Source organism: Neofelis nebulosa, chromosome 1 (assembly GCF_028018385.1).
Source record: "Neofelis nebulosa isolate mNeoNeb1 chromosome 1, mNeoNeb1.pri, whole genome shotgun sequence".
NCBI classification, from domain to species: Eukaryota; Metazoa; Chordata; class Mammalia; order Carnivora; family Felidae; genus Neofelis; species Neofelis nebulosa.
Window position 1 is genome coordinate 166892896 of NC_080782.1, and position 23432 is coordinate 166916327.

General features: G+C 45.7%; 1 protein-coding gene across 2 annotated transcripts in view; it reads left to right on the forward strand.

Annotated features, from left to right (window-relative positions):
• The first annotated feature begins 6884 nt into the window (after positions 1-6884).
• The window catches only part of EFNB2 (ephrin B2), a 45912-nt gene continuing 29364 nt past the window's right edge, over positions 6885-23432 (forward strand). For both annotated transcript variants that reach the window (XM_058743096.1, XM_058743105.1), the window contains exon 1: positions 6885-7660. In XM_058743096.1, the coding sequence (XP_058599079.1) occupies positions 7539-7660 (122 nt within the window). In that variant the 5' untranslated portion in view covers positions 6885-7538. The remainder of the gene's footprint in view (positions 7661-23432) is intronic.

The window sequence follows — 23432 nt, forward strand, 5'->3', positions numbered from 1 at the left end:
TATGTTGAAGCAATTTTTTTTAAAGTTCTGTTAAGTCTTAAAGAGGGTGGTTTACTTTTTGATGGTCAACAATTTAGGAATCGAACCATGCTATATTTCCTCATACTTTTAAAATAGGATTTATATGTACATTAAATATCCTCACATATTAGTATTTAATGGCTATTTTTACAAATACCTAACTTATGCTGCTACGGCAATTAAGACGTCAGTATTACCTTTAAGAAAAAGTAAGCATCCAGAAAAAGATTTAAATTCTCAATCCTGTGCCTCTGTTTTAGGATATAAAATACTACGATCACAAATTATACTTAATGAAGGCAAGAAAAATGCTTCTAAAAATGTATAGAACCTTAGATTATTTTCAAAGTGGGCCATCAGAAAGAACTTAGCTTTGTACCTTGACTAAAGGCTAAGGTAGTCAAATCCTCTTTGATGTAGGGTGCCTGCACGTTTATTTTTGGGACAAACACACTTAAACTTCTTACAAGTTTTTGTTTTTGCATGTGATACCTTACGGATGACTCTTAATACACTAGAATCTGCCTCAGTTATCTACGTATGTTTAAGTCTACTGGTATTAAAACATTTATTCAAGGCAAGGATATGGATCTAAAAATGCTACCTGAGCTGCATAAACATGTCTTCAAAGTAGAAAACATGTTCTCCAATATTTTTGAGACCGTTTGATCAGTCTTTCAAAGTGAAAACAGAAGATAATGAGATGCCTAAATGGTAGATTATTTTGTGTGTGCATGCTAAGAAAAATGCTATTGCTTTAGTTTGAGCTCTTCAGTGAGTCTGTTGTGGTAAGGAACAATATTATCAGTTTAAATATCTTTAAAGATAGAATTTTAAGTAGGCATGAACTGTAGTGAGAACTGACTTATGATACCTATTACTCTAAAACATTCACTTTATTTACCTAAAGAATATAGGTTGCTTTATGAATCCTTTTTTAACCTTTAAATATAGGTTAGCTCTGTTTCATGATTTTTTTTTTAAATGTAACTTTTTTTTTTCCCCCTTTTTTTTTTGGTGCAGATCCATTGTTCTTAGGTTGTATATTCAAGTTTTGGGAAATGTTTATTTAAAAATTGTTTTGCTCTACAAGTGTTATAAACATTGTATCTAAGAGAGTAGCCTGGACTTACATTTTTAAATTAGCTTATGCGTGCCTTTTAATTTTTTGAAAATCTCTTACTGCCACATAATGGTGTGAAATCACAGTAAGTTGCTTAGTGACACCTCGCCGTATGTGCCGGCTGCGGGAGATTCGCATCAGATATTGAAATTGTTCCTGTGCCAGGCTACAGGAAAGAGGATGTGATTGTTAATAAAATACACCCAATCTTTTCTGTGCTGCAACAATGTGTACTAATTTGTTTTCTTCATTTGTTTCCACTGCCTTTGTGTACGTATTATAAAAGTTCAAATTTTCTCCCAATTAGCAGTTCAGATGTTCCCTAATTTATTAAACACGCCTTTATTCATAATTTGTTTTTTAGGTTATTATTAATGCATTATAGCAGTAACTAATGACTGTTTATTTTCATTACAGTATTTAAAATATGTAGTTATTGCAATTTTTATTGTGGAGTTTGCAGAATTATCAATTGTATAAACGAAACCTTTAAATTAGCTTGGTGTGAGGACTCTTTAATGCTTGCAAAGAGGGGAAAGGGGTTTTTAGTTAAAGATTGACGGTTCCAGCTTCCCTTACAAAGTTGTAGCGAAGTCGGCTCAAGGTAACGACCCAGCCATGTAGTCGTGCCTCATAGATGCCCACAGCTATTTTGTATGGCCACCAGGATTTTAAACTTTTTCAGTAATGTTGCACCTCTTGTTTTCCAAAGTAAAATAAGCATAGGCTCCTGGCTTGCTGAACTCTTAGTATCATTTCTGATCCCTCATTTTATATTACGCACCTCCACTTGCCCCTTAACTAAAATTTCTCCAAAGCTGTTATTATTAACTAGAGTTTCTCATTTCAGTTACCTTAATTTTCTGTTCCTTTACACCCGGAACCGTCCATCTGTTTTGGATTACTGGCCATGAGAATTTCTGAAGACAGGATATCTTAATTTTTGAGACTTGCCACTTGCTCCAGGAAGGAGTCTTATGAACACTCAAATACCAGAATGTTATTAATTAGTGAAAGGACTACTAAAGGGAAAAGGGCCTCAATCTAGGAATCTCGAATGGGTGTTGAAGCCCAAAGAATAGGGCCTACATTTTCATTTGTTGAATTGCCATTTTCCTGCCTACTTGTCTTTATCATACTTGTTATTTCTGTTTTGTGTTTACTCCGTGTTATTTTAGCATTCAGTTTTGCATGATCATAGAGCTACTACTGGTGCAGTAATCCAGAAGATCTGCACTTCCTTGCTCCTGGCCTGCACAATACATTTTGAAGCAGATTGGTCACTGGTTTTCAGAGGACTAGATCCCATGGTCTTGATCTATATATTGTATATAACTGATAGGCCAAAGAGTGTTCTTTTCCAGAGCCTCCAGTGGTTGGACCAGAGGATGTCGAACAGTTGTATTTTTCACATATATTTTCTTCAGATGTATTAATGTGAAACCAGTAAGTTAAGGAGTAAAATTTTCAGTGGTCAGCAGTTTTCACTGTCACTCAGGAATTCCTAAGGAGTGCGGCTGTGGGTGTGTGTAAGAGGGTCTGTACAACAATTGATTACTAAACCTGGTCCTTGAGCGTTAGAATAAAATAGGTTTGTGGTTTTATACACATTTGGATAATGATTGTTTCCTTCCTCATTTTCCAGGCTTCTGGAACTGCACTATGGGTTGAAAAGCAACTAGCAAGGAATTAACAAAGGAATATATAAATGCAGCCTCTTCTAAGTGCTGTTGAACATCTTACTGTAAAGTGGGTTAGGGAGGGAGCAAAAATGATCTTATGGAGCCACAGTAGATGTTAATCTCCTTATGATTGCTGTCAGTAATACCACTTCTGTGTTTAGAGCAGAATTTAACTTGTAATATACAGTACATCTGTATCAGTCCATGAAGTGGGAATCCTCTTTGGAGAGGTTAAAGTGTTAGTGTTTGTGAGTGGTAAAACCAAAACAGCACAGCTGCTACCTCTCTGTCTCCACCAAACTCCTAAACCAACTTGGAAGGTTGACAGGAGTTTGGCTGGTTTTCTAAACCTGTTGGTTTGCAAATAAGGAAATGAGATTTCATGCCAAGTGCCCAAGTTAGTTGGAGCCATAATGGTACTCTTTCCACATAAGCTGCTTTTGCATTAATAATATGAAACCAGTGATAGATTATAAACTAGAAATTGAAATGACTACTGTAGTCGAGAAAGAAGTATTTTAGTTCCATAAGGAATATATTGTTCTAGTCTATAAGGTCAGTTGTCACTAAACTTGGGGACAAGTTTAGAACTTGGGCCCAAGAGCCCAGTGTAATAATTAATACTTTTGCCTACCAAACTCATAAGTAGATGCTAATTTAAGAGGCTTCGATGCGTGTAAACTGAATTTTAGAAGCAGAAAGATGACACAGGAGTATATGGCAAAGTTTACTAAGAAAAGACTTTTATTTTACTCTTGTTTTGAAAGGTCTTCCCTTTGAGTAATTTGAGCTGTATCATTTGCAGAAGAGTCCTAAAAATTTCAGTGACCTTTATGAAATAAACCGCATGCATTGCCAGGAAACAGTAGTAGAGGCTCACAGCTACACGGGAAGTTCATGGCTTGGACGATGTTTAATCAACATGTATATCAAATTTCAGTAATTTCTCTGTAATGTTACATTTAGATAAGGCTTTTGTTCTTTGTTTTTGTAGAAGTTATGTTAAAGATGTCTTTTGAAGTACATCTGAGAATTGATGGATTACTATACAAGGAATATGTAAGAAACATCCATAAGGTCTAAAGACCAAAGCATGTTTAGGAATTCAAGGGGTTAGGAACATGACTTTACCAAGGTGCATTTACTTGGGTAAACTTGATTGCCAACTTAATCTTCTAAACTGAAATTTACACTTGCTACCTCGTTATATATTCAAATTTATATTTCTGTTGACTTTTATAATTGACTATCTGAAATGCCCCAAGTTTTAACCTGACTTAGAAATTTCTTTAACTTTGGAAGTAGTTGAAGTTACTTCCTCAGCTGAAATAAAACTTCCATTTTTTTTTTTTTTTTTGGTGGGGTTAAATATGTACTGGTAAAATTATGGATTTTCAGGAATAACTGTTTCTTCCTACAATTTTAATCATAAAGTGAAATCCAAATACAAACGTATCAAATTGATGTGATTAGGTTCTTTTTGGTTTGGCATCTATTAAAGTTTGAACTTTGTCTTGTAACATGCTGATGTAACAGTTTCTGCTTGGCATATATGTACAGATATAGACACAAATGGCTTGAGATGATGCTTTTAATTACAGTTGCCCCTTGGACAACTTGGGTTTGAAATCGTGGTTCCATTTACAGGGATTTTTTTCAATAAATACAGTGGTCTCAATGTGTTTTCCTTAGATTTTTCTTAACATTAGCTTGCTATAAGAATACAGAATATACATATAACAACAAAATACGTGGTGACTGATTTTATGTTATTGGTAAGGGTTCTGTAACAAGACTATTGGTAGTTAAGTTTTTGGGAAGTCCAAAGTTACACAAGGATTTTTGATGGGGGGTGGGGGTGGGCAGGGGCTCCCGACCCTCTCCTCCTTCACAGGTTAATGGAACTGAAATTATGGTAAACAGCAGAGGAACATTTTCACCTTGAAATTGTTACTGTTGATGTTTTTCACCTAGTCTCTACAGATAATCCATGTTTACTGAAAATACATTGATAAATATTCACACCCTAGTTACACAGTGGTAATCTTTGTGTAGGATTTTATTTTTTTTGATCAAATACACACTTTGTTTAAAAACAAGTTTTACATTACATTTTACCCAAGGTAAAATGCTTTGGACGTGTGAATATCTGATTTACTAAAAATGGAAGCCAGGGTTATTTTCAGACCATGCAAATTTCCTTTATTTCCTCTAGTTTACTTGGAGAGAGGATGTGGGAGCGAAGAGGTCACCATTTAAATTTCACAAAATAACTTTGCTAAATATGAAACGGATGGTACTGTTTCGGTTTTAGTTCTTTTAGAAAATCACTAGTTTTACATTAAATTTCAAACGAATTCCTTAAATGTTTTAGGACATTTGTTAAAACCACTCCTTTTTTAACCCTTGTGATAAAGTTATGAATAATACTATCTGCCCCTTCCTGGTTTTTTAGTCTTCAAGGGAATCAGTCCGTGACTTCAAATCGGTGTGCAGTATTTGAGCATTTAAAAAAAAAAAATCCTCAAATAGGAGGCTTATTTTAAAACTAGCAATTAGAGAAAATAAAATAGTTTTCGTCTCAAAGATTTACCCGGAATAATATGAATGAATGTATTCGGTACCTCGCGTGTCATAGTGTTTTCGATCTTAAACTAGTCTTAACAAAACTTTTACATTCCCAGTAGAAACGTACATCAACTTTTGTTTAGTATTGCCAAAAAGGAATACTTACTAAAGCGTAAACATTCTCAAACGTGGTTATAAAGAAGAGTGAAGGAAATACTGGTAAATATCCAAACAAGATGTTTTACCATGTATATTTTTAAATGTAGTGTAGATAATTTAGCTAAAGAAACATCTTGCAGGAATACCGTCTGGTTCGTTGCGTCTGAAACATTAAAAAAATCCTGGAGTACACAGAAAAAATTTTAAAGCATGTTGGGGGCATACGGCGTATCTTCCTCTTATTCAAACTGAATTGTACGTGGGTACTATGCCTTCTTTCTGCCGAGTCCTCCCTGCTGTCCGTCATCTCAGGAGCTGCCGGCGCGGACTAGGTGCGCGGTTGGGTCCCGGCGGTCTGGTTCCGGGTGGGCGGGCCGTCGCGCTCTCGCCCGCAGGGAAGTCAGGCCGGTCGCTAGTGGGCGCTGTGGGTCCGTGGAAGCCGTCGGCGCGGTGGCGCGCGTCCAAGGCGTTCTTTGGGAAAGCACTTGCCGAGAACCAAAGTGAAGAATTCCTGCCACCTCTCCATTTGGGCGTTATTTGTCACCGTCACCCTAAATTCTCGGTCACCTTGGGGAGGCGTGAGTGTGTCCCAGAGACTAGTTAAGGAGAAGGTCCCGCGGCCGGGCCAGCGACACTTGCAGGGAACGCCCGGAGCGAGGTGCGGAGGGTGCGGGGCCAGGACCCATTGTCGGCCGCCCCGCTGGCGCCACGTCCCCAGGAGTCGTTTGCATCCCTGGCCCCCGTTGACTTTGGTCGGGCCTGAGCTGACGTTAGATACCGAAGTCAGGTGTGAAACACAACGCTCGGACGGCTGCTGGGGGCAGCGAAGGGATGCGCGTACAGGGTGTGAGCCGGTCCCGCAGAGGGCACACTCCGTGTAAAACACGGAGACCCGTGGGAAAAGCCTTCCATTCCGCAGGGAAAGTTTCGCCCTCGACGTTGTCTCTCTGTTGAAGTTAGAATGCTTGCCCGGCAAATGAAGGCGCGTGCTGGGCGCGGGGACAGGTGGCCCCGTGCTGTCCCCTCTCCCCTCTCTACCGTCCCGAACAGCGTCCCCACCCCGCCGCTTGAGGGGCGCCGGTGCAAGCGTCAGGGCCGGGTCTTTGGCGGGCCCGGCTGCGCTCCTCTTGCGCCACCGCCCGGAGCCGGAGGCGGGGCTCACCTGTCAGCCGGCGCCCCGCCTCGCGGCGCCCAATGTCGGGCGGGGGTGGATGACGGACGGGTCGGCCGCCCAACCGGCGCGCGGCTGCCGGGCCGCAGGCCAATGGGCTGCGCGGCGTGGGGCGGGGCCCCGCGTTTATAGTGCTCTGACAGCGCGCCGGCCGCGCTGACTCTCCTCGGCGGGGACGGCGGCGCCGGCGGGAGCTAGGAGCCGCGCGCACAGCGGTCCCGGCGCCCTCCCCGCACACAAAGGCCCGCGCGCGTCCGGCGCCCGCGGCGGGGACCGAGGCCCTCCTGCTTGCTCCGCGGGCCGGGAGCCGCGAAGACCGAGGAGGCTCCCGCGCGCCCGCAGGCGCCTCTCGCCTCTCCGCGCTCCGGGACATGGAACCGCGCCGACGCGGCGCCCGCGCGCTCGGGCCGCTGCCCACCCCCCTGGATCTATAGTGCGAGGCGGCCCGCTCGGAGCGCAGCGTCCGCCGCCGGCGCGAGTCGTCTCTCCGCCTTTGTGTCCCGGCCGCGCGCCCTCCCTGCCGCCCCGCGCCCGGCACCCTGGAGCCACACGGGAGCCTGCCGTCCGAGCTGCGTCCGGCGCGGCGCCCCGGAGCCCCGAGCCCGCCGCGCCGCCGCGCCCCGCGCGTGCGCTCCCGCCCCGCGCCCTGAGGGCCCCGAGCGGAGCGCCCCCCGACCTCGGCGACGCCTGGAGCTGCTCGGCGCGCCCCGGAGCTGCCTGCCGTCTCCCCCTTGTGTGCCCCGAGGATTGGGGCTCCGGCCTGCGCCCATTCCCTCCGTCGTCCGGAGTGCGCGGAGCTGGGAGCGGCTTGGCCATGGCCGCGAGGAGGGACTCCGTGTGGAAGTACTGCTGGGGAGTTTTGATGGTTTTATGCAGAACTGCCATTTCCAGGTCGATAGTTTTAGAACCCATCTATTGGAATTCCTCGAACTCCAAGTAAGTGGCGTCCGCGATTCCCCCCTCGGTCCCCGCCTGGGGGTTCGCCGCGTTGCGCCGTTCCGGGCGGGAGGAAGGGCTGAGCCGCGGAGCCTCGGAGCCTGTGTCTGGAACCCCGGTTCCCCGCACCCCAAGTTCCCTGGCCCCCACCCTCGCCACATTTTACTTGGTGGAACTCTTCATTCGGCTTTCCAGCCGGAGCTCTGGTTCTAAGGGGCGCCCTCCCCGCCTTCCTTCCCCCATGAGCTCCCGGGGTGGGGGGGTGCTAAAAAGCCCTCGGCGGCTAGGCTGTCACGTCCGGGAAAGTATCCGATGGCGGTACCTGACCCTCACTTCTTTTCGAGGACGGAGAACATGGCCACAAACCGGGCTGGCCGGCGCGCAGGCGCTGGCGGGCTGCGGGGAGAGGAGGGGATGCTGCGCTCTCCAGGAGCGCCGGAGCGCGGTCAGATCCCCGCAGGCGGGCGGCGGCGATGAGCCCGGGCCAGAGGAGCGCGCCCCCGGGGACGGAGCCTGCGGTCCCCCGCCGCCCTCTGCGCCCCGGAGCCCGCGCGCCTCGGCCCCCCGCCGCCTGCCCGAGGGTGCGCGGGGAGCTCGCCAGCTCTACCGGAGAAATCGGGCGGAGAGCCCTCTCCTCCCCGCCGGGGAGACGGGCCTTAGGCTTCTCCCGGAGAGCTCTCTGCACGTCGGCTTCTCCCTCCGTTGCTAAACCAGTGGCCCCGAACTCTGCGCGGTCCTGTTAGTTGACTTGATTTTAAGGGCGCTTTCTGCAAAAGCTTAAGGCCCTGCCCAGTCGACACGGCCCCTGAAGCCTTGGCGCTTGGGAAGCCTGTGTAGAAATGGGGTCCTTGGATCCGACTTGGTTTTATCAAGCAGTGTAGCTAGGAGAAAGCTAGGCCTCGTGAAGATTAACTTTCAGTGGGAGCTACCAGCATACGACACATTTAGAATTTAGAAAAGGCGATTCTTCCCTAAATATACCCGGCGGTGACTCCTAATTAGTTACCTGTACATTCAGTTCTGCGTATTAACTCCTCCTTACGATACATTTCGAATCAGATCCAGAAATGTCTTACAGAATCATGGGATTTTAGCCTTGGGAAACTTGGGGAAAGTGTGGAAACATTGGCCGGTTCCTGGAGTAAGCCTTTGAGATCAGAAGGAAAACCAATGGCCTAATTGAAGACAGGCAAGTTGGCCATGGGTTTAGGAGTAAAGAGAAGAGGGATTGATTTACAAACCACATTTTAATTAAAGAATTGCATCCACTCTTTTAAAAGTGATAAATTTCAAATCTGCCAACATGTTTACCAAGAGTTCCCCATTACAAAGGCAAGAAACGTCACAGCGATAAATCGGATTAAACACATTCTTGCATGATGCTACATGGCACTTTGCAACACTGCTCCCCATTAAAAGTTACTCCGTGCGGTCCCCTCCCATCCGCCTGGTCTTGTAGGGACTGCTGTTTTCCCTTAACATAAGATTTGTATTTGTTGAGAAAGTAGTCGCGGTGACATCTTAGCGCAGATCCGGAGTGGTGAGGCAGCGAGTGGTGCGGGGAGGCGCCGGGCTCAGCCCCGCGTGCAGCAGCCGGCGTCCGGGCCAGGCGGTCCGGGAGCCTGGGCTGGGCGAGCAGGGAAGAGGCCAGCCAGTGTTCGCTTTGCGCCTACAGAGGTCACTCTTCCACGCGCAATGCTGCCTGCGCCAGCCCTCACCTCTTCCCCTGGGCTGTCTGCTCCCTCCACTTTGCACTTTCACTGACGGATTGTTTGGGGAGGCTGCTTCCCCTCCCCCGCTCCCCTCCACCAGGATTTAATATTTACATTTAAATCTCGTCGGAAGAAACTCCCATTAAGCCGTCCATTGCTCAGCTCAGTATCTATGTGTCTCCGTGTTTACTCCTTGGTGTGTATCCCGGAGGAAGATTAGAAATAACCTTCTTGGAAAAAAATGTAGAACCATGATTATTCCCACCACGGACATCAATATCTTCTTTTCCTGCTGTATTTGGGGTGGGGGCAGGCGACTGGTATTTTACTCACCGTCCGGATGATGAGGATTACTGTTTTTCTGTGCTTTGGCCACAGATGTGGAGACCTGCTGGAGGCCTGCATTTTGGAGAAGCCTGCCTCCCTGCCCTGATGAGGTTTCTGTTGGCTATGACGGCTCCGGTCCTTAAGAGTAGAATTTCTTTTAAAATTGTCATGATAATGCCTTGCCTGGAGGACTGGATAATTTGTCCCTGGAAAAGGTCTACTTAAGAAAGTATGCAACTGTGAATGCTAGCTCGAGAGGTCAGAAAGATTTCTTCCTGGAGGAATGATATGAAAGAGCCTTTTCTCAGTTGGAGAATGAATAAAAACCCCTCGTGCCAAGGGGTTGCTTTATTTGGGGAAGTTGCGTATTTATTTCCAGGGAAAAGTTTCAGTCAGTAGATGCAATGTGGCAGGAAGGTAATCAAATGCATGGAAGTTTCACATCAGTTCGTATGAACTGTGGAACAATTCATTTGTAATGAAGCAGCCATCAGTAATTAGATTTGTTTCATTCGGAGGTCAGCTTTTTTAGCAGGTGGTCGACATAGGGAGCGTGAGCAGCTGTTTGGATGCAGGGTCCAGAAAATCCTTTGTAAGTTCACTGTCTCCATAACTCCTTGAATCACACTGTCTGCTGCTCCCATCCCCGAGAGTTTATACAGCAATCAAAAGAAGTTCTGTATGCTGAAACATTAGCGGCGGCCCTGCGAGGTGGGTCACCCACATCTCATGCACAGGCGCTGGTAGGCTTGCCTCAGTTTTTGCCCATCAGGTTGTTTCAGCCTCTCCGCCACCCCCACCCCCCACCCCAACTCGGCAGAGAATAGCAAAGCCTAGCTTTCATTCCCAATTAACATTTCAGCAGAACAGCTTTAAGGAGCGTGATGTTTTTGCCAGAATCAAATAGTGGCCTCTTCTAAAAGGATGCCCACGTCAGAGGCAAGGCTGTATTGGTGTGGTATTCTACAATGAATTGCACTGACTTTGTTGAAGATTTCAGCCGAGCGTTAATTTCTTTTGGCTAGGGGGACTGTTCCCTGTGCACCATATACTGGTTAGTTAGCAAAGCATTTTTCTTTTCCCATGTCATTTTTCCCTGCAGAATGCTGAATTCCTGGTATTGATTGACTTGATACAAAAGAATGGCTGGATAATATCCAGATAACCTATGATACGTGGGCCCCACCACAGTCAGGCTCTGAATAAATACGGACCTGTCAGAGATTGATAAAATAAACTACAAAGGATAGTGCTGTTTAAACAGTCCATTCAATACCATATATAAGCCAGCCTGCTTTCCATTGTGTCTGAAATTCTTATTTTTGTAGATAAACAAATGCACATTCAACACGGATTGAATAGCCCCTTGAACTATGCTCCACAGTTTGCGTTTGGGTTAATCTTGTCGGTTTTAATATAGAGAGAAAAAAGCACAAAACACCAGGGGTGAAATTGTTAGTGCTTTACCATCCACATTCCTCACGTTTTGTCAGGATGATAAACTATAGGTAATGGACTGTCGTTGTTCCACAGGACAACTGAGCCAGGGCGAGCACAAAGACGGAGCTAAAGCGATATCTCACCACATGCCTGGTCGCCTCCTTTTCAGGCGAGAAGAGAATTTATTTGGGAATCGTGTGTCTAGGGACTGCACTTTTTAACCTCGCCAATTACAGCTTCAAGCCTCAGAAACGGGAGCTGGAGGTTAAGATGATTTGTTAAGCACTCGGTTCTAAATCTTTCACAAAGCGTAGCTGTTGACACTTGTCCTATGGATGTAAAGAAATGCAAATGACTGCAAATTTCCCGAACGTTTCTGAGTCCTGGGCAGAAGGAGAAGGACAGGTGGATTAGCCACCATCCCCCGGACCAGCTGAAAACTATAGATGGGCATGGTTTCTCCATGTGGAGTTGGCTGAAGAGTCATCGGTGCATTTCGATTACTTATTGTAAAACCTCTTGTCTGTAAATTTCCTGAGAGAAATCCTTTGCTTGGTGGATCAGTACAGTAATTATCCTCAGAGGGACACTGCAGCAGCGGGTGCAAGTCAATCCCTGCCACCTTGCCTTCCCCTGAAACGCTTTGGGTGGCTCGCAGGAGGCTGAGGGTGACATCTACCTTAGTGTGATGTTTCCCAGAGCGTCTGCCTAATGGGGACGATCTGAGATCCCAGCGTGACTGCAGCCATGCGTCATAGGAATGGGAGTGGCAGGGAAAGGAAATACAGACTGTGGACCCTCGGCAAAAAAGGATATTTTTGTTTTTGTTGTTGTTGTTGTTGTAGGAAGGATATTTCTTTACCGTCTTATGAGAACTTTATTCTTAAACCGTTCCTTCACAAAGTAGACAAAAAGCAGGGCTCTTGTAAGAAAAATAGTGATGAAAATGGCACTTCTGTCTGTCTAATCTCTGCTTTCGTTGGCTGCTGACATAAAGGGCCTGTTTTTCAGGTCACTTATCATACATCTACATAGATTTGCTTATGAGCTCAGCCTTTGTGCAGTGGAGGAGAGCCTTAAATAGGAGTGTTCAACTGTTTAAAATATTTTGATTAAAATATGCAGAACCCATAGAGCTATAAGCTTCTAGGCAGGAATTAGCTCTTTCAGGGAAGAGCTCCCCCTCCCCAACCTTTTTTTTTTTTTTTTTTTTTTTTTTTTTAGGGATGGGATTAGAATGGGGCTGGGAGAGGGATAGAAGAAAAGCGAAGAGAAGGATGGCGAAGGGGACAGTGTTCCGAACAGCTTGGGAAAACTCCTGTGGCTTCATTGTCTCTGTAAAGCCAGAGAATACAAAGACATAAGGAACTCAGTCCTTCTCCCATGATGGAAAATGTAAACCGTTGACACGGCCCCCTGTTTAACTTGTTTAATTCTTGTTTTAAATTCAGTGCTATGCTAGCCGTGTGAACTCTGAAGATTTCTTCAGTAATCCATTTTGTAGTTCCGAATCAAAAACAAAGTGAAAGGGTCTGACACAATTTGCTTTTATTTTTAGGCAAATCAACCCTGGTCATAGTTAATAAGGGGATTACAACCCAGACTAGGTCTTTACAGATGTAATGTAAATCAAGGGCAGAGTATAAAGAAACTGATCCCTTTTGATTGAAGTATGGTAAAAAGGCATAGAGAAACCAGCGGCAGTAATCTGATTGTATGGCAATAAAACCACCATTTTCTGTCTTTCAGATAAAAATAATGTGGTAAATCCATGCAGTTCATAAGATGTAAAGGCAGATAAAGGGTGAAGCCATGGCAACATATAGATTAGCTTGATGTTGGAAATGACACGTCCCTGAAAAGGGTGTCGAAGCGCAGGCCCTTGCTCCAGGCTGTTGGCTATTATGTGAGAACCACACAGACTTGGAAACTCGGATTAGAAAGTATGAAAGCCCTACTTGTGGCCCGGGATGGTTCAAGCAGCAAAGAAAAGCTGCTCAGTTCTTGCTCATTGATGGTGGATAATATGGCCAAGGTAGATTTCATTGGCCGCCCTTTTTCCTAGCGGTTGAGATATGGGGCTGATTAAAACTTCGGATCAGCGCCGCGGTGAAAGCCTGCAAGATTTTCCCTTTTAACTCCTGGCCTGACAGCGGCGGCCATTCTGTAGGATTAACTGCCCTTGGCGGTCCTTGCCTACATCTGTTTGGGCTTGAGGCAGGGTCATGCTGGGAAGGCTCAGAAACCAGAGGGGAAGGTAAGGCTGGCGCTACCCGCAAAGAAAGGGAGACCTTTGGATTGTAGCCATGTTTCAGACCCAGTGCCACATCCCCCTGCATGGGAGAAGCAAAGGTAAACTTTCCATATATTGTCCCTCTCCCTCAGCCAGAGACCTCTCCTCCAAGGTTGGTCCTTCCCACCCTGGAAAAGAATATGTAATACAATAAGTACCAGGGTGGGGGGCGTTTTCATTCAAATCAGCAGTAATCCAATAGGACCAAACCAATGGGCTCTATCTAGAGGATGTTTTACTCATGGATGTGAGTTTTCACCTTAGAGTTGAATGGGATGGTTGCCCTTCACCTAAGGATAGGATTGTAAAGTGTTAGCGCTGCTCCGCTTGAAAGTTAAAAACAAACGCAAAAAGAATCGCTGTGCTGTAGGGTCTTACTGCCTTCTGTCTTGAACAATCTTGGGAGTAAACTGGACTTTTGTTTTTGCCTTCCACACTTTCCATTTTAGTCCTTAAACAAAACACAAAACCATGATTGGGTTACAAGCGGAGTGACATCCGCCAGTCGGGTCGGGCCAGAGAGGAAATATTTGCTTTATTGCCTCCTGTTTGGCGTTTTAGAAGAGTCTCAGCATTTCTTTAGGAGAGTCTGAACCCTTAAGACGTTGACAATCCCAAAAGCTACAAACACCCCCAGTGCCTTTCTTGATGGAGTGGATGAAGAGGGTTCCATGCTGTTCCCTTTAACAGCAACATGGGGTCCTTCTAGACTAACTCCTCCTGTGAGCGTCTGAGATCTGCATCAAATCGTAAATACTGTATTCCAGACCCATTGGGTTGATTTGGTTCCTAATGCTCAGCCGACCCGACCCTCTGCTTGGCGCTGGGATTTGTCGCCTGTTTGTTCTGGTCATTACTATGTAGCTTTCATAGGTCACAAACAATTTAAAAATTATTGCACCTGCACTCACCCAGGTCCAGTGCCTGCGGACTTTACCTTCCTTTCCAGTCTAATTCAGTAATCTATATCAAAAGATCCTTTGCACTTGTCTAGATTCACCAAAGAGAAGGGACACCCCCTAATTTACAAGCTGGTCACATCCAAGCACCTTGCATTCTACGTTTGACAATGATTGCTAATGGCCCATTCAGCTAAAGTATTTGCTTGTTAACAGGGAACAGAGCATGATAAATGTCCAGCAAGCTTGCGGCCTCCTTCAGCTTTTCATATGCAGACTGGTGCATATTTATGGCAGGCAAATGACAAAAGGAGAAGCTGAATTGCCCTGGCCTCGGGCTTTCTGCTAGGAACGGGGGTTAAAGTGATTACATGGAACCGGGGAGCCCTGCCTCTGTCCGCTGACCGACATGTGGTGCGTTCAGGCCGCTCCTTCTACCTGCATGAGCGTATTTCAGCAATCCTAGAGATAAGGATGGTTGGATCTGGTGTGCCGGTGAAAAAAAGGAGGTGATCAGTTATGACACGTTTTCCACGCACGCTGAGTGCCAGGTGAACCTCATCCTGCTGCTCCTGCAGAGAATTGGCAGGGCCTCTTTATTTTCCTTTTTCCTGTATAAACTCAAACGTGTAATTCTAGTTCAAAGCATTTTGTGGCTGGTGAGTGCGTGCCTGCTGAATTAAAAAAGGAAAAAAAAACTGGTAGGAGAACACTCCATTAAGGAAAAACAAGCCCTTAGTAATTCTCTACCCAGAATATGAAGGGGGAAAAGGCTGCAGTGAAGTATTAATAGTTTACTATGTTCTTTCTCTAAAAGCACGGATAGGTAAAGGTTCCAAGAGCTCAGTGGCGGGCAGACATTCAGGACGCTCGGAATGAACCACGGGTGACGTGCTTTGCTTTGAAAGCTCTGGTTTCTCCAGTGCTATTGAGGCTTCGTGCTTTCTGTGTGAAACCATGCAATGGTCCAGTTTATTTTCCCAATGTAAGCTCATTTACGTCCAGTTTTAATTCCAGTCCTTGTAGAGGTCTTCCAGTACTTGCTGAGAGTGTACGGATTCCTCCCATGTCACCCCAGAATGAGTGCCACTCTTCATTGTTGACACCAGTAGAGGCAACGTGTTTGTATTGGAGGAAAGTGATGGCGGACGGGCCTTTGGCTTGGGTGGTACTTACGGGGTGTGTGCTTGTAATGCAATGCCCGTGTGTGTGTGTGTGTGTGTGTGTGTGTGTGTGTGTGTGTCAGGTGCAACACCCTGCTGTCTGCCCACTCTATTACTCCCCAGCCACACTCCCTTCAGGACGCCTCACCTCTGGCGTATCAGAGTTTCCAGCTCCTCTGCAGTCTGTATGGTTCCACGGGTGACCTGAGGCACAGCGTGGTTCCACCACCTGATGAAATGCCTCTGAATCATGGTCCTTTGCTCTTTCCACTAGTTGAGCTGGCTCACAGTGGCCTGAAACATTTGCCTTGAGTCACAACTGTCTTACGAATGAGTGGGCCCAGGCCGGTCGTGTTCAGGGCCAGCTCAGAATGTAACTTCCCTGCCAAAGAAGTTAGAAAATGCCAGTTTTTATCTAACTACCAGAACTAAATTGGGGGTACATCTTAGATAAAAACAAGCTCTTGTTAGCCCTGAATTCCCCTTGTCTATAGGAAGGATCTTCCTTCCTATAGATGGATCTTCGTTATAATGGACTGTCTAATAGAGCTTACAGATTCCCCTAGATGAGTGCCCTCTTTATGACAGATCAGACATAATTTCTTTAAATCTTCTCTCCATAATCCCACAGCACTTTAGTTAAATAACTAGGGTATAGAAAACCTTATACACTGTGCTGTCATAATTCATACTGCAAGCCTTAATCCCCGTTAGGGCCCTCTCTATCCCTAAGAGGTGGGGACAAGAGCTGTTTCATTTTGGCAGTCCCCCCCACCTACTACTAGCCAGCGGTGACATCCAATAAGAATTAGTCCGATGGCCAGACACAACCCAGATGTGTGTTTATGGCTGCTCGTGTTGTGTTGAAATGGCACCTATTACTAGAGATCTACCCTCCAGAGCAGCGGCCCTAGAACTTGAGGGCACACAGTCACCTGGAGGGCTTGTTAAAACAGGGTTTTGCTGGACCCCACCCCGGGAGTTCTACCTTCCCAAGGTCTGGGCAGGGCTTGAAATTTACATTTCTTACCAGCTCTCAGCTGATGCTGATGCCACTCTGAGACCACACCTTGAGAACCACTGCCCTCAATCACCTCTTTTTTTTTTTTTTTTTGGAAACAGCTCAACATTAGCTCATCATTTTCTAAGGTTGTTTTGGAATCTTTGAAGAAACCTGTGGTCCTTGCCTTGCTGGAGGCCATAGGGATCATCTTGGTCATCCCCAGTGGATAAAGCATTGATGTGGTCAACAGGCATTTGTTAACTCTGAGGCCCCGTTACTGATGAGAGAAAGGACTGTCTCTACCCTCAAGAGACTTAAATTCTGAGGCAAGGAGAGGGAAGCTGTGGTGGAGGTGTCATCCCAGGAGGTCTCTGAAATACGCAGGAAGCAAGTCAGAGCAGTAACACCACAGCTCAGAGTGCGTGTGTGTCCGTCAAGGGTACATCCATGAGCATCCACAGCACTTCATACATGTGAGCGTAGCTCAAAGACGGACCCTACAAATGAGGCAAATGGGGGGATGCCAACAGTGATTTCAGCTACCTTTCCTAATAGGACAATTAGCAGTGCCTCCTGGTTCAAGACGCATGTGATGGTAACGGAAAGGTCGGGCGATTTGATTTAGCAAAGACAACCAGGCAAGTGCTGTTTTCACCGAGTTAAGAGCTAAGAGTACATGCTTCGGAATCTGGCTGTTTGGGGCCGGTCCCAGTGCAGCTGTTTTTTTACTGTGTAACTAGGGGAGTAACCTCCGTGTCCCGTCTCTAAAATGGAGGCGGTAATCTAATAGTGCGGAATAAAAAGAGTAATAAAATTGTGGTCAGGATTAAAAGAGCTTAGCTCTGTGCTTGGCACAATGAAGCCATAAATGTCAACTATTGTTAATAAAAACTAATTGAATATCTGTGTGCCTGGCTATGGTTTACTTTGCCTACCGTATACAAATGCAGAATACGTAAAAATGACATGTGAATAAAGATTACAAAATGCCATGTTCACCTTTCAAGGTTTGTTGTGTTGTATTGGGTTCACCTGCCAGACTTCTTTCTACTCACTCTTTAAGACTTTTTTGTTATATGAAGCACGTTATTTCCTCTCTACCATAAAGTAGAGAGCTCTCTCCTCTCTTCCCTGACCCGACCCCTGATGCTTTGTTGTAACATTTATAACACTGAAGAAATCAGTTTCTCCACCATGGACTGAGCAGAGCCTGGGCTGAATCCGCTTTGTGGATCCTAGTACAGGATGGAGTAAGAGATCGTGTTGTTGAACACATACGTGAATGCAACCTGTAGGGATGGGCAGAAGAGTAGCATTTTTTGCATTAATGTTACATGTTACTTCTTTAGAAACCTCCTCACCTGGTGGACACAGTTGTTGGTAACCACAGTGGTACAGAGCTCCTTCCATGTGCCAGATGCTACTCCAACAGCTGACAAATACTGACTCATTAAACCTTCACGGTAGCTGTCTGAGGGAGGTGCTTTGATGACTCCTGTGATATCGGTGGGGAAACCAAGGCACATTAATTAACTCACCCAAAGTCATATGGCTAATAAGTGGTACTGTCTGCGTTTGAACCTGATTCCTCTGGTTCCGGGACCCTTTCTCTTAATTCTCTGCCTCTCTCTCTCTCTCTCTCTCATGTGATGGCATGGAGTAATTAGAAATCGTGTAACTAAATTAAGCCTACGTTTACCAAAAACAGTGCATGCATGGTGGGTTTAAAAAAAAAAAAAAAAAAGTTTGAGGTATAATCCTTTCCATGTCGATCTTGATTTATAACCTTTCCCATGATGGCTATTACAATTCTAAATGGATCCTTTGAATCTTTGATAACAAAGTCCTACCCAATGGAAACTAGACCGTTATGAAAGTATGTAATATTAATGCATTTATCGAGTACTATTCCTTTGACTATTAACATTTCCTTTTAAAAATTTTAAATATTTGATCATTTCTTTGCTGGGAGAAGAGGTCGGCTTCCTGAGGAGGGCTGCATTTGGTAAGGTGCCGCGGGTGTGTGTCAGGCTAAGGAGATAGGATGACATCTTTTTTAGAGTCTAGTCACAATTAAATGCCATTTTATTTTGGATTTTGGGACCCGGGCCAGCTTCCAGCTTGTCAGAGCTGAGAAGACTCAAATCAAGTCCAGGCCTATTTCTACAGCAAACTGGGATTCTGGCTTCTTGCCTGTGGATCCATTCAGTATATCCCATCTGGCTTTTGATGTTCTGCGAGTTCGGAGCAGTTTGTTTTAGGAAGCCAGGCAGCCTGGGCCTCTCCTGCCTCCAGAAGGAGGTTCCTCAACTTCCCCAGGACCTGACCTCACCGTCTGCTCACCTGCGGACCCCGCAGCCGGCTACAGGTCTCAGCCAGGCCAGAGTTCAGGGCCCAGGGCGTCCTCCTCGTTTGTCCGTGTCCCGTGTCCTTCGGTTTAACTCAGTCACGCGGCCTGCTTGAATAGCTTAAGAGTATTGAATTCCTGTGCACTTTTGTGTTTTGGTGAAGCCGCATCCGAGCTGCTTGTGGCGACAGAGCAGGAAATGTATTGCGCACAGTTAGAGCAGGGCGCCGTGGACATTTTCATAAAATACCGTTCGGGGGGATCTGCGTGCAAGTCTCCAGCCGGTCAGGTTTGACTCCTGTGTGATGTCAGCAGGACCCACCTGCCCGCCGTGGGACCTGCTTTCCTCCTTCCCTCCCCCCTTCCCCACTCTGGGCTGTGTCCGGCCCAGTGCCCCCAGCACACCTGTCCCTGACCCTCCTCCGGAGCCCGGGAAGAAGGAAGGGCACAGGAGGCAGGCGTTTAGGTGGTTGGTTGTAAAGCGATGGCACACAGCTTTGTAAACTGTGTTGGCAGGCTTCCATCAGGAGAGAAGCGAGTTTTGTCTCTTCTTAAACCTTACTTATCCAAGTGTTCATTCTGAGCAGCCCACTCTGTGCAAGGCCGTGGGGTGGAGGGCCGGGCATTCCTCAGTAAACACAACAGGCTCACTCTCGGGGTCACACCCCAGCCTGAAGAGCAGGAATTGGACCCTCTTGGTGTGCCTCTTTCTTTTAGTGCCGTTTCCCCACCAAACGGGAGAGGTTTTTCATTCACCCTTGAAACATGGGTGAATTGCTTTTCTAAATAGGCAAGATTCTTTGGAATTAAAAAAAAAAAACAACAAAAAAAAAACTGTGATGATGGGGAAGAAGGAGATGGAAGGAAGAGACGCCCACACTCTAGACTGTGATGTTGCTGTGCGCGGAGATCTTAATCCCATTCCTTCCAGTTTTTAAAATGCCAAACCACTCCCTTCTGTGATTTACATGTGCCTTTCATGTCTGTGATGTTCCCACTCAAGTAGATGAGCAAGGGGATGCACACATTTCTCTCTAAAACAACAGAGAACCATCTGGAAATGCCCCTTGAATTTCTTTCTGTATGGATGTGAAAGCCACTTTTCTTTCTGGTGCCTCACCTATAAATAGCAGGAGTCCCACCTTCCTTTATAGACTCTTGCTAATAGCACGTTTGGAACAAGACCTTACAGGTGCAAACAGATCCCAGTTGGGAAAGACGCTCGCAGCGTCTCTTGCCTCTGAGGGTTCTGAAATACCTGTTTCGCCAATGGGACCAGCGTGGATGAGCCAGCAGGACAGAGTTGGCCTGGGTGACTCACTTCCCTCTTGCTTTCCCACTGCGCCTCCCAGCCACCCCAGTTTTGCCTTCTCGAGCTACAGACTTCATGGGGTGGCTTTTCTGAAAGTTTTGAGAGAAGGGGGGAGCTTAGATCAGTTCCATAAATAAAAACCTCTATTGTTTTGTTGCTATTGTTGTAAGTGGCCAATCTTTGTTTTTAATTCCATTGCAGAGATCAGCTCCTCTCTGTGAACCTGGGAAAAGAAAACAGTGACACGCTCAGTGTCTGACTTACAGAGACAAAGCTATCTTTTTCTCTTTTTTTATAGAGTTTTTTATTTTAATTCCAGTATAGTTAACATGGTGTTACGTTAGTGTCAGGTGTATAACAGAGTGATTCAACAGTTGTCTGTAGTACTCGCTGCTCATCATAAGTGTGCGAAGATAACTTTTTCAACCCCAGCTTGCTGTAGACTGGCCTCTGACTTGGAAGTTTTTATTACAGTGGGACAGATAAAACTTAAATAAATAACTTGCGCTATTTTCCTGAATGGAAACCTAAACCATGAGAATATTTGAACATTCTAAAATAAAATTCACTTTAGCCACCAATGTCTGAGCATTATGTCACAAATAAAAAACAAGATTAACATCAAAAGGAGTCCGTTTTCATTCAATTGTGCAGCATTGCAGGCTGTGAAACTTAATATTATTTTGACTCGTACAGTAATTGTAGGACGACAGGGAAGTGGATTAAGTTGAAATAAAAGTACTCAGCAGCACCAGTTGAGGTCATTGGCCAGAGTGAGGCCTCTGGCTTTGCATATTAGGATTTTAGAAAGAAAACTTCTCCTTTAGACTCTAGTTGAATGCTTTTTCTCCAGCGTGTACAGAGACAAAGAGGCACACTCCTCACCTTGAAAAGTTGGTAAACTGGTTTGCTCATCCACCGGCTCACAGCGCATTGCGATTTCTCTGCTTCTCATCTTTCTTTTTCTGGAAAAGATTGTGCTTGTCATTGGTGTGAAGCTTGAAAGGCACCCCTCCCCTCACCCCCCACCCCCAACTCAGCTCTTAGATTTATAACACTTTAATGGTCCCAGATTGTACAGCCTGCTTTTATTCCCCTTTTGTTTTCCTTGAATAAATCAGGTTCATGTTGCAGATGATATTTGTGTGAGAAAAGTGTGAAAGAAGGGGCACCTGTGAAAACAAGCCATTGTCCCAGCACCCATACACTTTCGAATTAAAGCAGAAAATGTCAATTAAGACCTCCAATGACTGCCTTATTTCTTGGAGGTTTAGAGCCACTGACACGATCGTGGTGCACTCGCCCTTTAACCTGCTACTCCAAGCCGTGGTATCTGGTGACCTAATTCTGGATAAAGCTGACACCCCACAGCTACACCCCACTCTCTCTGGTTTCGGAGAAAGTTTGTGCAGAATCTTGTTCTGATGTGAAAGTGCTAAAGGGGGCAGTAAAGGGCTATCCACAAAAAGGAAACTTTTTCCAAGTATCTCTCCGGGTCCATGTTGCCTCTGTCTACCATGGGCCCTGCTTTTATCTATTCCCTTTGTAAGAAACACTTGTGTGCGGGGCACTCAGAGAGCTGGTCTTTTTAAACCGTGGCAGCAATCTAGCGTTAAACAAAGTGATACAACAGGAGTATATTCTGCTCCCTGATGAAATCCACATACGAACTGAAGTCCTGCTTCTGCAGGATTTCTATTTTCTGGTGCAGAGTGTTTCTGAACGGGATCTTCTCGGGCTGCTGTGTCCATGCTCTAATAGCCCATGTGGACGTGGGAGGCCCCCAGGGCACAGTGACGTTCCGGGTCACGCGTGGGCCTGGGCTAACCCAGAGCCGTTTGTCAGGGGTGACCAGAAAGCCCCACCAGGGGCCAGCCAAGCTGCAGAGGGCTCCTTCTCATTCAGATTTCAAAAGGGGCTAATTTACAAACAGACCCACTCCTTTTCTCTGCAGCCTTTGACGTTTAATTAAAAATAGGAGCATCTTCTGGGAAAAGGGCACGTTTTCCAAAATGTAGTAAATGCAAAGCGTACTTAATCAAGAACTCCAGCGTGCAAATAAACCCATTCTGCGATCGGATGTGATTTTTGGTGCCAGCTCCTGGGCCAAACCTGCTTCTGAAGCTGGAACTCAGATTCCCTCAAATGTTAGCCAACTGACAGAGTTCTGCAGTGCAATGATTCAGCATAAACCATACCCATCCCGTATTTTTCATTCATGTGAATACACTGGTTGTGCACTAATTACTAAGCTTTTGTGGACTCAGGAACTGACTTCTTAAATAGACACTTCCCCCCATAATAACTTTATTTAGTTACTTTCTGAGGAAGTGCACCAAAAAGGTTAAAACGTCTGCAGGCTTTAAATATTTTAAGTGCTTCTTTTTAAAACCAGCATTTGGAAAGACTGATCGGGAACAGGCTACAGTTTGTTCTCTGTACACTGAATGTGATGTCCCAGGTCTGATCACAAAAGCACTTAATGTTTACTGCAGAAAATTGTGAAAACTGCAGAAAGCTGAAAGTCACCCTAAATCTACCACCCGGTAGCTCAAAGCAGTCTCAGGTAAAGGCCCTCAGTTGGATCATCGGTGTATGTTTTCTGTGTCGTCAGCAGAGTAAGCAGAATGGCGTAAGGCACGTTGTGTAAGCGTGCATGTTTGCAGCTGAAATTGGCCGCGACCATATACTCTGATGTAACTTTGAAACGAAAGGAAAGATCAGTCCTCCGTGAAAAAAAAGTAACCTCTGTTCATTTATGAATCTTATTTCGCTCAGTCGCGTGCTCCTTAGGTAGCAAGCACATCATGGGTGGGTCCCCAGTCTCCCCAGTTTGCCCATTGGCAGGATTTGACAGGGTTCCTGTTCTCAGGTGGATGATACCTGCCCTACTTATGCAGAAAGATCAGATGTTTAAATAGATTCTTAGGTACATAGTAGCAAATACAAATGGCTCTGGACCCGGACTGAGACTTTTTTACATTAGAAGCGCTGTCATCGTGTCTGGCTGGAGGGGGTTTGCCCAACCCAGTTATTTGGACACAGAAACTGGTCAGTCCTGTCTACATCTTATTCTGATCTCTGTTATTCAGTGTCAGCGTGGTACTTTTGCATTCGGCTCCCATGTACTGAGTAGCCCTTGTTTATACGGCAGTTTGGCATAGTCTTCAGTCGACCTTCCCAGGATTGCTTCCCCCAGGAGAACCAGGCCTTCTGATTTTCATGTAGATTCTCACAGACTGTAGCAGCATCAAGGGGCCATCCCACAATTTGGCC